This window comes from Orbicella franksi, chromosome 11 (assembly GCF_964199315.1).
Source record: "Orbicella franksi chromosome 11, jaOrbFran1.1, whole genome shotgun sequence".
In the NCBI taxonomy this organism is placed as follows: domain Eukaryota; kingdom Metazoa; phylum Cnidaria; class Anthozoa; order Scleractinia; family Merulinidae; genus Orbicella; species Orbicella franksi.
The window spans coordinates 19,422,052-19,438,418 of record NC_138155.1 but is presented as its reverse complement, the minus strand read 5'-3'; the positions used below and the strand labels follow the sequence as shown (position 1 = coordinate 19,438,418).

At 39.4% G+C, this 16,367-nt stretch overlaps 2 protein-coding genes across 2 annotated transcripts in view; one reads left to right on the top strand and one right to left on the bottom strand.

The window, feature by feature from the left end:
• LOC145503351 (fibroblast growth factor receptor 1-like) overlaps positions 1 to 16,367 on the bottom strand; it is a 42,386-nt gene that overhangs the window by 14,152 nt on the left and 11,867 nt on the right. Inside the window, exons 6-12 of the mRNA XM_081482821.1 lie at positions 15,815 to 16,066; positions 10,409 to 10,684; positions 8,978 to 9,259; positions 4,448 to 4,555; positions 3,446 to 3,458; positions 1,280 to 1,470; positions 756 to 872 (exon numbers count right to left, since the gene is read on the bottom strand). Coding sequence (XP_081338947.1) covers positions 756 to 872; positions 1,280 to 1,470; positions 3,446 to 3,458; positions 4,448 to 4,555; positions 8,978 to 9,259; positions 10,409 to 10,684; positions 15,815 to 16,066 — 1,239 coding nt within the window. The remainder of the gene's footprint in view (positions 1 to 755; positions 873 to 1,279; positions 1,471 to 3,445; positions 3,459 to 4,447; positions 4,556 to 8,977; positions 9,260 to 10,408; positions 10,685 to 15,814; positions 16,067 to 16,367) is intronic.
• Positions 11,974 to 14,155, top strand: LOC145503240 (uncharacterized). Its single transcript, XM_081482732.1, has one exon. The coding sequence runs from the start codon at positions 12,776 to 12,778 to the stop codon at positions 13,970 to 13,972; it is 1,197 nt and encodes a 398-aa protein (XP_081338858.1). The 5' UTR covers positions 11,974 to 12,775; the 3' UTR covers positions 13,973 to 14,155.

Below are 16,367 nucleotides of genomic sequence, written 5' to 3'. Positions count from 1 at the left end.
ACTATACAGGACACAGGAATGTGTGGTCCAGGTCTGCTGTGTTGTTGAGCACTTGTTGTGTCTTGTTTGACAATGTTGGACATGCAATGTCAATGTTGACAAAGTTTCATTTCCTTTTACAGGTTAAGAAGTCTTCTGCTTAAATTACAATAACTATGATCACATTTTAATTGTGCCTTCACTACACAACCAAACACACTCAAAGGTTGAGGCATGGGTGCGTTGGTCAGCCAGGCCCAAGATATGTTTTAATTGTGAATGTAAGCTTACAACTAAGTGGATAAACGATACATTAAGTAATGTCCCACATGCGCCAAAGCTGGACACGTAAACCCCAAAAACCTCTTCTTAGGAAAAATAGGGACCGTGTACCCCCGACCAAATGCAGTGGTGCCACCTCTGGGGTTTTAAGGTTGATATATGAACAACAGAATGAAAAAACAAATCAGATAGAGCTAATTTCACATTGCATTGCAGCAGCAATGCAGGCTACAGGTCCCAATCCTGATGAAGCCCAAAAGCCCTTTGTAAGGCTTAACTTACAATTGCTTAAATTGTGACAACAACTGCCATGACCACAACCTCATTTCATTTGTATTTCCACAGGTCACATCCTTCACTCTACTTAGACCTATGGAGACATTTTATCCTAGGCATAACGTATCAAATAGAGCTCTCAGACATGCAAGAAGGCAGCCAAACAAGGAATAATTTCCATAATTCATTTACCAAGCACAATAATTGCAACGTTTTACCTTGGGTGGTAACACAGCCAATAAACTGGACAATGTTTGCCTGATGGTTTCCTCCAAGAAGCTTTCCCAGCTCAATTTCTCTCATCAGAGACTTCCTCCCATCTTCGCCAGAAGTGGCTACAGTGTAACACCACAACATAATAAGGTACAAATAAACTATTCGTAGTAGCTATATACTATACTACTGAGAGAACGGCATTAACATGGAATGAGAATGAATAGAGAAAGTAAGCTTTCGCAAAATTGTGTAATTACTCTTTCTTTGGTAGGTCGACATCAACTACATGTATTAGCTGCCTATTTAATGACCTAGTACATAACAGATAATGTAAAGTATGTATCTGTATATTCTTCAAGTTGCAAAAAAGCAAACATAAACAATGCATAACTATTATTTTTACTTCAATTTACTATATCTACACCAATGTAGATATAAATTTAATACAATCAAGTATTTAGTATAGCAATAGCACACATCTCGGTTTGTCTTGCTACTCCTACAGTACATCTGTACATGATCTTACGTGTAAAGGATTTTGCAGCAACTGTCCGATTTCCAGGTTTTCCATCTGATTCACTCAAAAGTGCTCTCCAGACTGCTCCAAATGCCCCCCTGCCAATGACCTCTTGAAGTATTATACGGTCAACTGCAATCTCCCATTCATCCACTTCAACGTTTAGCAACTGCATCTCAACTGCTTGCTCTTGATCCGGACTAAACAATTTGAGTCAACACTATTAAAACCATGACAGTGCAGGGCTAACTAATAAAAAAAAATATTGCAACTAATTATATATAAGTCAGTGATTTTGTGATACATTCAAACACAATGTGACAAACCTAACAAATCTATAAAACTATCTTTTTGTTGAAGAGGAACATTCTACAAAAATTAAAGGGCACCTCTTATCTGTTGTTATCATATTTATAATCCAAAAGCCTCTTTAATCAGTTTGTATTCTAAAGACATGCATTCCTCAAAAGTGTAGTTCATGCAGAGGTCTTGCTTACTGTATGTCTTCCCTCAGCCAAAGAATCTGAAAATAAGCCTTGATCAAAATTGCATATCTGGACTTACTGAACTTTATGACTGGGCAACAACAGAATAAAGCAAAGCAACACACCGTGTGTACATCCATCACCAAAAAAATTAAAGAGATTAATTATTCAATTACAGACAGATCCTCCTTCAAGAAACCCAGTCACAAAGGTTATTATTGTCCATAATTCATTCCTTCCCTCCCACCCCTCTTGACTTCAGTGGGAGATCAGACAGAGAAAGTTCATGCCACATTTCCCAATATTGTATGCCTGCAGGGTTGAAATCCTGTACTTCAAAACATGCCCATACGTGAATGCTCATGCTCAAAGACAATTCACGAGGATCTTGCTCCATTTTTGACCAATACAGTCCTCTAGGTTTATGAATAAGTACCTTCACTCATACATAAAATGTGCCCATTTGAACACCAAAAAGAAACTACAATGTAAATTGTCAGCAGGAGGGAGAGATAATTTTGATAAGTGTTTGACTGATTTCAACCTCAGATCAAAACTTGCCCATGCATTTCTTATGATAACACCCCTTTGAAAGTTTCAGGGCACTAATATACCTTGTATAGATGGTTTTCAAGTGACGTCATCACTTTCTAAAATCCAAAACTAAAGAGCCAACAAAGTTTTTATCCTCATCAGGCATAAGAGAAGGTATATTTATATCTGTTTACAATTTTACAGCTCAATAGCGTGCTTCGTTTGGAAACCAGAGCATTTTGAATTTCAGGGTTATGGAGGTGCGTGACACATGTACAAGGTTATGATCGAGTTTGTCGAAAAATATATACTTATCCCATGATTTTGAGCCTTTTTAGAAGTTAGAGCATTAGGAAAAGTGCTTATGTAAATGCTTGTTTGATCAGTACTGATAATCAGTCGCCTAGATAGCCAAAGTAAGTTCCAGATGTTTACACTATTTTTCGGCCGCCATATTGGTGTACCACAGAGGTCCACCAACATGGCGTTTTCATACTGGGCTCTGTAAATATCTGCAAAACATTTCGACGAATATCTGAAGTTTGGGGAAACGCACAGGCCTAAAACTTGGAGAGGTGTCTAGTTTAGTTATCTTCTATAACATCACAATTTCATAGCTTTGTCCATTGGATGGTTTTCGATTTATTTTTTCATTGCGTGACAGTGAAAACGATCTATTACTACATGACTAGGCTACTTCAGAGAGCCAATAACTAAATTTAATCAATCAGATTGTTCTATTATTACCAGTCTAATGTCCTTGGTACTGGACTGGACATTGCCGCAAATGCTTCCCCATGATAACCCTTTAAGCTTTTCTGGTAAGTTTGTGGCTTATGATTTTTAAAGAACTTGCTTTCACCTAAAACATTCCTTTTCTTTTTCTTTCAACTCTCCCTTCTGTTTCGTTCAACAGCTGAGGTGAGAGTATATGCCTGGTTGGTGCCCAATCAGAATTGCAAACTTGAAGTTTGCAACGTTTTTCCAGTCAATGATAGTGGCACTTTTTCTGAACATTTTCTGTCATTTAATAAATCTCCTATATGTATTTACCAAGCTTTCTCGGGGTTATCGGTGGATGTTTAAACTCAGTGATGTAAAATGTTATGTAACCACCTACAGTTAAAAAAAATTATAACAAAAATTCTCGACTTACAGTTTTGCCATAGCTGTAAATGTACATTCCCAACGAAAGATAACAAAAGTTACACATGTGCAGAAGACACAAACAAAAAAATAATGTCAGGTGTAATATGTGCCAGACCGGAGGTGTGTTAAAAATTCTATAAAAATTGCTGTATTGGACTTTAGAGTGATTTCTTAAATAGCAATAGACCATATTCGTATTCTCAGTAGACTGGACTGGAACTAGCTTGCAATGCAGGGGAATATCATTGAAAAGAGATAGATGTCATTTGGATTTAAAAAGATTCCCAGCGTTAGCCTCAGTTTCAAGCTATAGTTCCAGTCCAATACAGAGAATACGAATAATTTTATGGTCTATTATCAAATACATGTTCTAAAATCCGGCATTCACTAGTTGGTGTAGCTAAATTACAGTGTAGGTGACAACAATTGATGTCTTGGGCTGAGCAGTTCAACTGAAGGTGTTTTACATGGCACTGAAACTAAATTTCTGATGAATCTGTGACTTATTGGTAGAGAAGAGAGCCAAAGTGGATTATTTCTTCTTTAAAACAAAATCTTTTAGCAAGACTAGCACAGCAAAACGGAGGACTAAGATAAACACTTTTAAGATGATTTCCCCAGAAAATTCGAGCAATAATGGCAAAAATAAAGTTACCAAAAAATCCTCATAGCATGGTAATACTTTGATTAAAGGTAAGAAGAACTTATTGAGACTTAAGCTCTTAAGCTGACCCCGCAAGAGAAAATTGAACTCGAAGTGATCCATATTTCAATGAGAACTGACGTTTTGCATTAGTTGAAAACACAATAACTCATGTGTTAAGCCTTCTTACGAGGTTTGACATTAACTTTCTAGAGAATGCTTGGGGATTTAATTGTGGAGTCACTTACAAAAATGAATTACAGTGAGATGTTTTAAATAGTATTCAAAAAGTTACCGTGTTGTGAGTGGATTTTTAGTAAATATTTTTTGCACCTATTGCTCAAAGTTTGAGCAAAATCTTTTCACCTGCCCTTCGACGTTTGCAGATGTACCAGCCAACAGTAAATATGACAATGCAACCAAGCACAGGTCCCACAATATAATACCACTCCAGAGCCAGCTTGGCAATAGAACCTGGGTAGGGAACATTTAGCATGACTATACAAAACTTCCGTTTGGTAGTTTTCTAATTTAGTGTTGTTTATCTTTAATCTTTAACCTTTAATCTTTAATACAAATTCTAAATTACACTACATTGAACAAGTCAATCCAATGAATTTGAGGACAGCTTAAAACAGAATACAAAATTCCTTAATATAAGCCGCCTTAGTGTATCATTGTATGATTGTACAGCTAGATAAAGATTACTCTAAACTCATTAAAAAATAAGATAATCACGATAAAAAATTTTGAAATAATCGATGTTAGCGTTCACGAGGACCTCAGCTCTGATCATTTTATGGTTAACTTTTCCTTGTTTACCAAGGTTACCTGCTTAAAGAAATCGCGTCGGTCCGTTTACAACCTAAAGAAAGCTGACCTGTCTGGCTTAAAGTCAGCGCTGCGGTACCTCCCTTTGGACACTGTATTTGTTGACAACGACATTGACGCCAGTACTGCTTGCTGGTATGACTTGTTTCTATCATGTGTGGATGAATTTGTTCCTAAGGTGTTAATTAGGGATACCAACAGACCTCCGTGGAGGTCAGGTGTGAGGAACAGTGGCCTAACGTTGGCACACTGGACTTGGACCCAAGCAGTCCAGGTTCAAGCCCTGACCAGGGTCATTGCATTGAGTTCTTGGTTAAGACAATCACAGTGTCACTCTCAATCTCACCTTGGTTGTTCAAAAGCTGATTAGCGCTAACCCAGGAACACCCTAAATGTGAGCAAATGTGGAGGCCTCTGGATGTCCCAGGCATCATCACACGCACACACCAACCAACCCACCCGAGCTCAAGCATAGCAGCTGTGGATGATAGCTCCATGGCCATGGCCCCCATGTCGCTGTGGTGGTAGGCTAAGAGGAAAATGTCATCTTCATAATGGTCATCGAGCATGTCTGAGAAAGTCCATCAAACGCCCCTGTCATCTTTTGCTTCATAGGAATAAGGAGAGTATGCATCCTTGATTGACACCTGTTTCGATGAGCGAAGTCTGTGCCAACTTGTGTCGTAGGATGTGCTATAGCATTTCTCTGTGAATACTGTCAAACGCTTTTTCAAAGTCTATGAAGTTGGCATAGATGTCATTAACACTCTTTTTTTGTTTCTTTGTTATGTGCTGTCCATTTTCATACTTGTTCCAAGATCTGCCTGAGCATTAAGATGTGGTCACTGCAAGAATTCCCTTTGCATGTTCTTTTTCATTCTTCTTTGCTTGTAGGACTCAAGAGTGTTATACCCCTCCAGGTGTTACAATTAGATAGGTCTCCCTTTTTCACCAGCTTCACCATCAAGGCAGTCTTAGAGTCTTCAGGCATATTCTTGGAAATCAATTTTCGTGGAAAATCTTCAGCAGGATGGTGGGCATTAGAAATTCTACTGTGTTTAGTAGTTCAGTGGTGATGTCGACTACTCCATGATCCAGGTGCTTTGTCATTCTTCATCTCTCTGATGGCCTTGATTTCCTGGATTGACTGCAGCTCAGTGTTTATGTCCATGTCTTGAGCATGTTCGGATGTTGGGGCTGTGTTTTTAGGTTTAGCACGATTGAGGTTAGGATTAGGGTTAGATACCATGGACAGGCTCATGCCATCTCTTTAGATTGTCTTCTACTCGAGACAAAACTCTGCTGTTTCATCCTTCACAAGCATGTTTCCACTGTTATATCCAACTCTGAGTATCTTCACGATGGTATAAAGCATATTCAGTGCTTGCCATGCTGTAACCACTTCTGCTTTCTCAGCCAGATTTTCAATGTAGTCCTTCTTGTCCCTCTTGGCCATCTTCTTCACCTCATAGTCCAGGTCTTGGTATTTCTTTCTGTAGCAATCTTTCACTCTCTCTGACCTTGTAGAATCTATCTTCCCCTTCATCCCCTTTCTTTCTGACATCTTGTCCCATGTTCCTTCCTGAATCCAGTCTTCTTTCTTCCTTCTGAATCAAAGGAACTTCTCTCCTGCTTCTCTCACTGTCCAATAGTGAAAAGTGCAGAGGTCAGGTTCCACCACTTCTTCCTTGAGGGCTTGGAGGTAGTTTCTGAGTTCAAGCTTAGAGGCTGTCTTGGTCTCTGGAGCTTAGTTTTGTGCAGGGCGATGGTCCGTGTTGCCATCAGCAACCGGTGGTCACTCCAGACATCTACTCCTCTTTGTACCTCCTTGTCTGAAAGCGAGTTCTTCCATTTGCTGCTAATGATAATGTGATCTATCTGGGTGTGCGTCTTGCCATCTGGTGATGACCAAGCCATCTTGCTAATCTCTTTGTGCTGCAATAGACTTCCTCAAATGGCCAAATTATATTCTTCTCACACACATCTGCATCTGTTGCTGTTGACGTTACCACACCCATTTTTCCCCATAATCTTATCATGGCGTTTACTGTCATTCTCAACATGAGTGTTGAAATCCTCAATTACGAAAAGCACATCATGTGACTGTACCTCTTGATTGACTTGCTGTAGCTCATCATAGAAAACATCTTTCTTCTCTTCCTCAGCATCTTTTTTGGGTGCGAGCATGTCATGATAGTGAGTTTGGTGTACCTGGAGTTAAATATAGCCATGACAAGTCTTTCCCTAAATGGCTACCACTCTGTCAATGCCTTTGCTGCTTTGTCTGACATGGTGATCGCCACCCCTTCTGCATGTTGGTTGTCCTTTCATACCGAGCATATCACCTTGTGCCCAGATCCTTCTTTCTTTTATCATCCCTGGTCCTGTCCATCTTCCTTCACCTTATCCCAATGATGTTTATTCTGTACCTGTCCATCTCCATTACGACTTGAGCCAGCTTGTTAGTCTGATACATGGTGCATACATTCCAGCAGCCAACTCTGATCTTCTCTTTTGAAAACAGAAGCTCTGCTCTTAAGATGTTGGCTTTCAACTGGGTTTGGCCAATTCAACACTTGTCATTGGTCCAGTTGCTTGGATTGTGTTGTTTCTGCTGTCACAGCTTAATGGTCTCTGGTGTAGGTTTCTGTAACAATTAGCTTTTTATGGGGTAGGTTTGTCAGCGCTATGCCCAACACCCAACCTGGAGGACCGGGGTGTCTAATTTGGTCACCATGCACCATTGCAGCCTCCACATATTCCCAAATTGTAAGCAGTTAAATTTAGTCCATCTGTCACATACACTGCTAAGTTACTCTGAAGTGTTGTGCCTTTAATAGATAGCCTGTAGCTTACAAATATGCAGTTATGAGTTTATACAATATTATTGTAGACTTGTAGATTTGCAGTATTGTAGAGTAGTACTGCCAGCATCACCCTGCCGAATTTAGCAGCAGCTGGTCATAGAAGTTAAGCTACAACAGTGACAATGAAAGACTACCTGTAACATTTTTTACCATTTGTAGGGACAAGATTAGTAATAAATAGAGGATATTACACGGTGGCATGAATATATGAATTTTATTTTGAGTGTTAAAAACATTTTACAAACAAGCACAGTACAGTAAGTGCGTAAAATATTGCTCTCAACAGGAGAAAATAAAATGCATATCTTCAAGCCACTAAGTAAATTTGTTCTTGTTATATAGACAAACTCACTGCTCGGGCAAACAACCCTGAAAAAGTGGGAAATGACGTCATGAATATCCTCACTATGTCACTATGTTCCCGATAGTGTTAAGTAGACCAAAAATTGACCAAAAACAGAGTCAAAACTTTTCCAGTTGAACATCATGTAATGGAATCTGTCTCCCAGGTTCGCCTCTTGATGGAGTTTACTCCAGTTGAATTCGTCAAGGTAACCTGGCAGTTTGGCTTTGGTTATGCCATTCTGACCTTCATTGCGCACTAGTCTGGTTAACAAGGTCTCTCGTTGGTGATCTGTAATACGAAAAACTAGACTTCTCCCAGTATCTTGCTCTACCATTCCAAACACCCACTGGCCCTCAGAAACACGTCCACGGGGCAAAAGCCATAGTAGCTATCGGAAAGGCTGAGCAAGGTATCTTTATTAATTGACTTTTCCCCTTTCTATGTAGTTTTAAAAGCAATAGATAAGTAAATGTTTAGGGTCATTTCAGTTTATGACCCACCGACAGGTTACCGATAGGTTGCCGACAGTTGGCTCACACTATGGCCCGAAATATAACGAGAATTGTTGGTTGTCTGTTGGCCAACAGTCGGTTGACAGCCGCCCAACAATATCTCTTGGGAACTGTTCTTCACTTTTACCAATAGGTGAGTGATTCACTGATGTTTTTACTACATTTTTTCCTCTTCTGTGATTAATTGCTGAGCAAATGAACAGCAACATAGAATCTATTTGTTTTATGTTACAAAGAAACAAAAAGATCATAAGTAAGAACCAATCAAAATGCAAGAACAATTTGATTAGTATAAAAATGATAATTATCCTCTACCAAACAAATGGAAAAGTCATCTTACCCTTGACATTGATCTTCACAGAAGAGCAGGCCACAATACCTGGTCTGTTATGTGCTTCACAAGAATATTCACCACTATCACCATCAACAACTCCCTCAATAAAGAGTTTGCTCAATTTGCCATCTGATTGTGTATCAATCTGTGCTCTTGGGCTTACTGTATCATCGTCTTTCTTCCATATGATCTTCACAGTAGCTTCATTGACTTGACAAGTTAATCTGAGCTCATCTCCTACTGAGAGTTTTGGATAAGGCCTTGGGCTTACTTCAGCACTGGGTTTTTCTTTAAAGACAAACACCACCAAGCAATCAGCAAAGTTTAACAGAAACAGTCAAATTCTGATAAGTCATGGGCTTGTATTAATTTTGTTCACATGGCGTTTTGGAGAATTTATTATCATGAGTTTTTATTATTTCCATTCCCCATTTACCTTCACCAAGTTTGAGCTTCATCTCTCCTACATGTAAACTTACTGAGAAAAGAGATAGAATTCGCCTTTTTCTCAACATGGCAAGTGCCAAACTTGCCATAAAAAGAATTAAGCATGCAAGTTGATTCAAATTCACCAATCAGCACAATTTCTGGCCATTAGCAGTTTATGGATACCGTACATCCTCAAATTAGTGCCCGGGGCACTTATTTCAAATTTAAGAGAAGACGGGGGTGCCTATTTGAGGGGGTGTTTAATCAAGGGGGCGCTTATTTAATTTTTCCCAAATCGTGGCCAGACATGATCCTTTTATTTAATACACCACCTGCACATAAACAACGACATAAGCTGTTTATCGACATAAAAAATTCATCCTTAAGTTAAAATTGTGGTACCGTTACTACTTAATGTGTTCAACGTGTTCACTTTTAAACATGTTCTCAAACTGAAACAATGTACAAATCTAATACTACATGACGAAAACTATATATCTTTTGTTGGCTCGGTACTCGTCCAAAAAATGGACAGAGCTGAAGAGGGTTCTTATTCGAGGGGGGATGCTTATTTCAAAGTTTGGCTGATATGAGGGGCGTTTATTCGAAGGGATGCTTACTCGAGGGGGGGGGGGCACTAATTCAAGGATTTACGGTATACAAATGTTACAAATATTTGCCTCTGGAGATGGGTAAAAATGTTGACATGTATATACAGTTGAGCCCATCTCAAGATACGAGTTAAACATATTCAAGAGATAATTATTCAAATTCAAGATAGCAGGAAGCTGGAGATCATAAGTGAGGTTCAAAGGTGGCAAAAGTTCACAAATGCAGTTGTCTTTATGGTGAGAGTACTAAACAACTCTTAGGAGGTCAAGGTTTCAAATCCCTTTAAAACCGGACTTTCTTCAGGCTTAATGTTTGCAGCTCTCAGAAACGGCTTAAGTTGTATTAATAATTGTGGTGATGTTTATTATAGTATACTATGTATTGTTCTATCCATACCAAAAACACGAAGATAAGCAGAAGAAGTTGTTGGGTTAGCTTTATTTTGCGCTGTACACTTGTAGATGCCTTCCATTTGCTTTGTAGTGTAAGGCAACTCCAGAAATGATCCTTCACCAAGACTGTTTTGATTGACACCTGACGGGAGTTCCTCATCATCATTAAATTTCCAGGACAAAGTTGGCTTGGGAACACCCGTGGCTTTGCAGCTGAAGTTTGCTGGGTGGCCTTCAGGAACAGACTTGTTTCTTGGAGAAACATAAATCTGAGGAGAGACTTTTTACCAAACGTATACTCTTTTAAACTGATGGTCTCAGCTAGGGCAATTAAACAATAGAATAAATCATGCAATCCTATATTTGACCTGAGTATGCTTTTTGTGAGAATGGAGAATTTTAGCATTAACAACTTTAATTAATCAAAAATCTCACAGAACAAAAATTGAAACTCAACTTGAACAAAACTTTCTTTGAAAACAAGATTGTCATAGAAGCATCAAGGACCATGAACAAATCATTAACACGCGTTACTTTTCACAGAAAGTCTAAAGGCTTGACCACGATAACTTCAACATCATTCAAGTTAGAAATATTTTGACATCAGCGCAGGCACTTTAGGACCCCTCCAAGCTGAATAAGAATGCTGCACGATATGGGTAAGCCCAAAATATTTGCTTGTAGCCTTGACCCTAGGTTCAGCATTTTGTACTACGTATTTTCCAGGTTTAATCAGGAGCCATAATCGGGGACGGAGACCATAAGCGTGCGCTATTTCTAGTATTGGGGTTGTCCCTATGATATGGGACAATTTTTCTATTTTTAGAACAAATTGCATCACCATGTGCGGCACATGCACGTGCGTACACGCTGTGAGGAGTTTTACGGAGTAGCGCAGGAAAATGGCGTCTGAAATTCCCGAAATGTTTGATGCATGCTTTTGGCCCACAGCTCACTACGTTCATGTCTGTTGGAATTTTACTTCAGTATTTTCGTCGTAAGCTCCTCCAGTTTGATTGAAGTAAGACAGTGTCAAATTTAGTTACGTTCTGCTTTATATCACTGACCAAGTTATGTTCCGCTGCTTCTTTTACAAGAGCTCTACATTACCCTACTCTAATGAGTTTCATATATGTTGAAGATTAACAGCTTTTCCATAACAGCAAAAAAAATAGTTGGATATATTTGGATACAGCAGCGTCTCAGGACTTCAAAGTTACCCTCCTCTTGCCACACGCTTGCAAGGATTTTGCCAGAGTCTATCGCGACTGAAAAGTAAAAAAAATAACTGCAAGTTTGAGTTTCGCCCAAATTGTAAGCAACGCTTGATGTTTCATTAAGATCCAACGAGTGACGATAAGTTTATGTCTGTAGACGCTACTCAGTCTTGTTTGTGAAAAACTCCAACAAATTTTCTGTTAAACATATACAGGCAAAAACTAACGATAGATAAATCCGACGTTTCGGCGACAACTTGGCGCCATTGTCAAGGGAAACTAATTAAATATGCGATTTCAAGAGTAACTAAGAGTTCAGAGTTTCTAATTTGGTTACTAAACACTGGTTACTAAACACTGAAGTCGATGTCGACGAGCATATCACAAACATCTCCTCGCATGAGCTCAGTTTCTTTCAGAAATTGGTTCTCTGTCGAGGCTTAAAGTTCGCCATACCCCAGCGTATCTCAAACATCGAGATTAAGGCGAGCTTTGAGAAGGCCTACTGGGACTTGGAACGGCATCTAAACAGTGAGAACTCTAAGGAACTGGCTGCCGCAACATTAAAATCTATAGCTCTCAATTACATCAACCATAAAGGTCCGAGTCCTCCTAAACAGCTTTTGACAGCCATTAAACAACTAAAGCACCGTGATGATATCGTCATAACAAAACCGGACAAAGGCTCAGGTGTCGTTGTAATGGATAAGTCGGAATATATACATCTACTATCCGAAGCTTCTGTCAATGACACCAGCAAATTTCGTCCCATTCCTTCTGAACGACCAAAAACCCGAGGCAGACCACCCAAACACTATCATCCGCTTTTAGCAAAGGAGGCTCTTGTACAATCTATCATCACAAGGATCCTCCCTCACGCTGTGGCCCAGTCTCTTCGTCCGACCGGTTCTAGACTGGCACACCTGTACGGGTTGCCGAAAACACACAAGGAGAAATTAGCCATGTGACCAATCCTATCAGCGACTAATACGTATAATTATGCTCTGGCGAAATGGTTGGACAACAAGCTCAAACCGTTGTCGTTAAATCAGTACACAGTCACGGACATTTTCGATTTTGTGAACGAACTACCGCGAGACCTCAACATAACACCTGGTGACTTGCTGGTGTCCTATGATGTGTCCTCCTTGTTCATGAATGTACCTTTGGATGAAACCATTACGATTCTCGTAGACAGAGCCTTTAGAAACAACTGGTTTAATTCCGAGTATGATTTGAACATTTCAAAGCAAGACCTTATTGATCTTTTGGGTGTGGCCACCAAGGGGCAGCTTTTCCAATTTAATGGATCCCTGTATGAACAGATCGACGGAGTAGCGATGGGGTCACCCCTTGGGCCCTTGCTAGCCAATGTATTCATGTCGTCTATTGAAGAGAAATTAGATGTTGAGGGCAAGCTGCCACCTTACTATCGTCGATATGTTGACGACACATTCACTGTGATGCCCGATTTGTCTACAGCTAGGGACTTTCTTAACACCCTCAACCACGCTCACCCCGCCATCAACTTCACTATGGAGGTCGAAAATGATGGAATGCTTCCCTTTCTCGGTACTCAACTCCTAAACAGAGCGCCTCGTATTGAAACTAAAGTATTTGTGAAGCCAACAAACAGTGGTCTGCTTCTCCATTACCACAGTCATGTCGATAATAGGTACAAGCGCGGACTATTGACAACTATGCTCGATCGCGCACATTGCCTGTCTTCGTCATGGTCCTACTTCACTGAGGAGTGCGAACGACTGAAGTCTGTTTTCTCTAAACTGAAATATCCCAAGCACCTTGTTGACTCCACTGTCAAAACCTTCCTAAATTTAAAGGTCGCTGACCAGCCCTCATTACGGTCCAGATCTACGACAGAAAACACTACTCGGGTTGTCATATCCTTTAAAGACCAGGAGTCTGCTAGTATCATGAAGACACAGTTGAAAGATCTCAGTGTGAAGCTGCAGACCAGTGTTCAACCGGTGTTTACGAGCCGCAAGATTGCCCAGGAGTTCCCGACAAGCGAACCTAAGCCTCAGCTCATTGATCAACAATGCGTTGTGTATAACTTCAAGTATGACCAGTGCGATGCTGGTTATGTCGGTTACACCCGTGGCCATCTGTTCGTACGCGTTGATGGACATAGAAGCAAGACCTCGTCAGTACGCAATCACTATGATAATAGACACGCAGGCAGGATTCCGGATGACCTTCGCAATTGTTTTAGCGCGTTAAAAAAATGCCACAAGTTTGATTGTCTCATTAATGAGATGTTACTCATTAAACAATTACGACCGTGTTTAAATGTACAATCAGACTCAGTTCGCGCTAAAGTCTTTGTCTAACTTATGCAAATTAGAAACTCTGAACTCTTAGTTACTCTTGAAATCGCATATTTAATTAGTTTCCCTTGACAATGGCGCCAAGATGTCGCCGAAACGTCGGATTTATCTATCGTTAGTTTTTGCCTGTATATGTTTATCTAAATCATTGTTGATTAAATTTTCTGTTGTCGATGAATAAGAGTGCCCGCCGATGTGCATGTGTTTTGTGCAGTCAGTAAAACATTACAAATTGGACTTCCGCACTTCCATGTAACATACATCGAACTCAGATAATATCTCTAGTTTTTAAATATGTTTAAGGTTGATATTAAAAGCTTAGCTGAAATATGTGAATACAGCAGAAATAACCGGTAAAGTTACGATGAAGCAATTCTTTAATCAACTCGAACAACGATTTCGATTTTGTTGGTTGAGTTATGAAAACTCCTTGTCTATTTTATTTTCGCAGTGTAAAATGTCACTGTGTTAAAGAAACACACATGATGTTCATAGCCTTTTGGCATTGGTGAAAATTGTTGCAGCATCTCAGCACAAAAAACAACGAACGAAATCTTTGTCACGATTTGTTGTCAAATTATTGAAAACACCGACTCAGACTTGAAAGTGCACGCGCTGCACTATGCAAATGAGCTACTCAAAGACTTTCGCAAACTCGCCAAACAAACATAAAACAATAAGAAACTATCAAAAACAGGTTTTGGTAATGATTAAGCGTTGTTTGGGAAACTCTCAAATTAACTCGATACCAGAGTAAAGAGTTTTCTTTCATAACTTTTCATTACAGAACAAACGCAAAAGCTTACACGTTCAAATAGCGCGAGCAGATATTATTCATTCACAGCGCGAAGTTTTGTTTTCGACCCTCAAAAACTCACCTTTTCCATTATCTCAGAACATAAAACTACATATAAGAGCCCTGGATCTTATTCCTTGCCTTATTCCCTGCCACCGTTGTGAAAAATCTGCAAGAAAATCTCGCAACTTTCACAATTTGATCACGCAATGTGACAACATCCAAGCGAGAACCCCCGACATGTGCGTGGATCCTTGCGGATATATGACGTCAGGATGACGCAATTTGTTCTAAAAATAGAAAAATTGTCCCATATCATGGGTGCGCGCGGATCCCAAGACTTACGGTCTCTGTCCCCGATTATGGCTCCTGGTTTAATATAGAAATTTATTTCATGACTGAAAGTAATACTACCAACAGTTATTTATTACTTACATGTACCCTAGATCTTATGGGTTTTAACAAAAACAGTGCATCCTTGCACTATAAAGTTCAGAGGGTACATATAGCCTCTATAAAAATAATATTGACCCTCAGAGAGTAGACATCTGATTTCCAGAGCACTATCTTGTGCCAACTGCTAAAAAAACAGCTTCCCCTTAAACTTAACCCTAAGAGTATAAAGAGTGAAAAAAGGAACAGATTCTTCAGAATTTCCTTGAAAACAAAAAGGACTCGAAACAAAATCAATCCAGCACATTTTCACAAGTCACAATAAACTGTTAACTGATAAAAAAAGATATCCTCTTCTCTAATTCCTCAAGGTAGCAATTCCCTCAAAGTAGGGAGAAAAGGTTCCTTTATTCAAAGTTGTGAGGATAGTTGCTTTTAATATTTTTATAGAAAATTAAAGTTAGTCTTGCTTGGTATAACACAATAGCTACAAGTTTAAAATGTTAAATATCCAACAGAAGGCAAAAATGTGAAAAACTATTGATGCCATCACTTGATTGAAATGTGCACCAGTTTTGAACAACTGAACCAAACGTGTCATTAAACCGGTTCAGTTATTGATTGGAAACGATGGTTTTAACAATTTGATACCTTACCTGTTACGTCAATCCAAAATAGAGCATATGTCTTTCCTGCCTTGTTTTCGGCCATACATCCATACAAGCCCGTGTGGTTAAAAGTCATGTGATCAACAGTGTATGTGTTATTGTTTCTGTTACCAAGATCCACACCATTCCTAGTCCAGTTAATTTGTAGCGGCTGATCACCTCTCACAATGCATGTCAAGTTAAGTGTGGAGTTCAGTTTAACAGAACGATTCCTGAGTTCCGGATTCAGTGTGGGTGGAGCTTGAAAAGCAAAAAAAGTAAAGGAGTGAATTTGCTGTTTTCATGTAATCATTTATGTTGCTTTCAAGGACTGAATAAGTACATGCGTACTGAGCTAAATTCAAAAGAGCATAGCCATGAGACATAGATTATAATGAGGTGGATGTTTTTCACTTAGTAAAACCCATGGATATAAAAGTTGTATGCATGCAATTGTTCATGTACTTTCCGATTAAAATAAATGTGCACTGAGTGGAGGTAGCAGCTAGTGCACGGCTATATAGAATATTTCTGTACTACATGCAAACCTGTACAAAGTAGC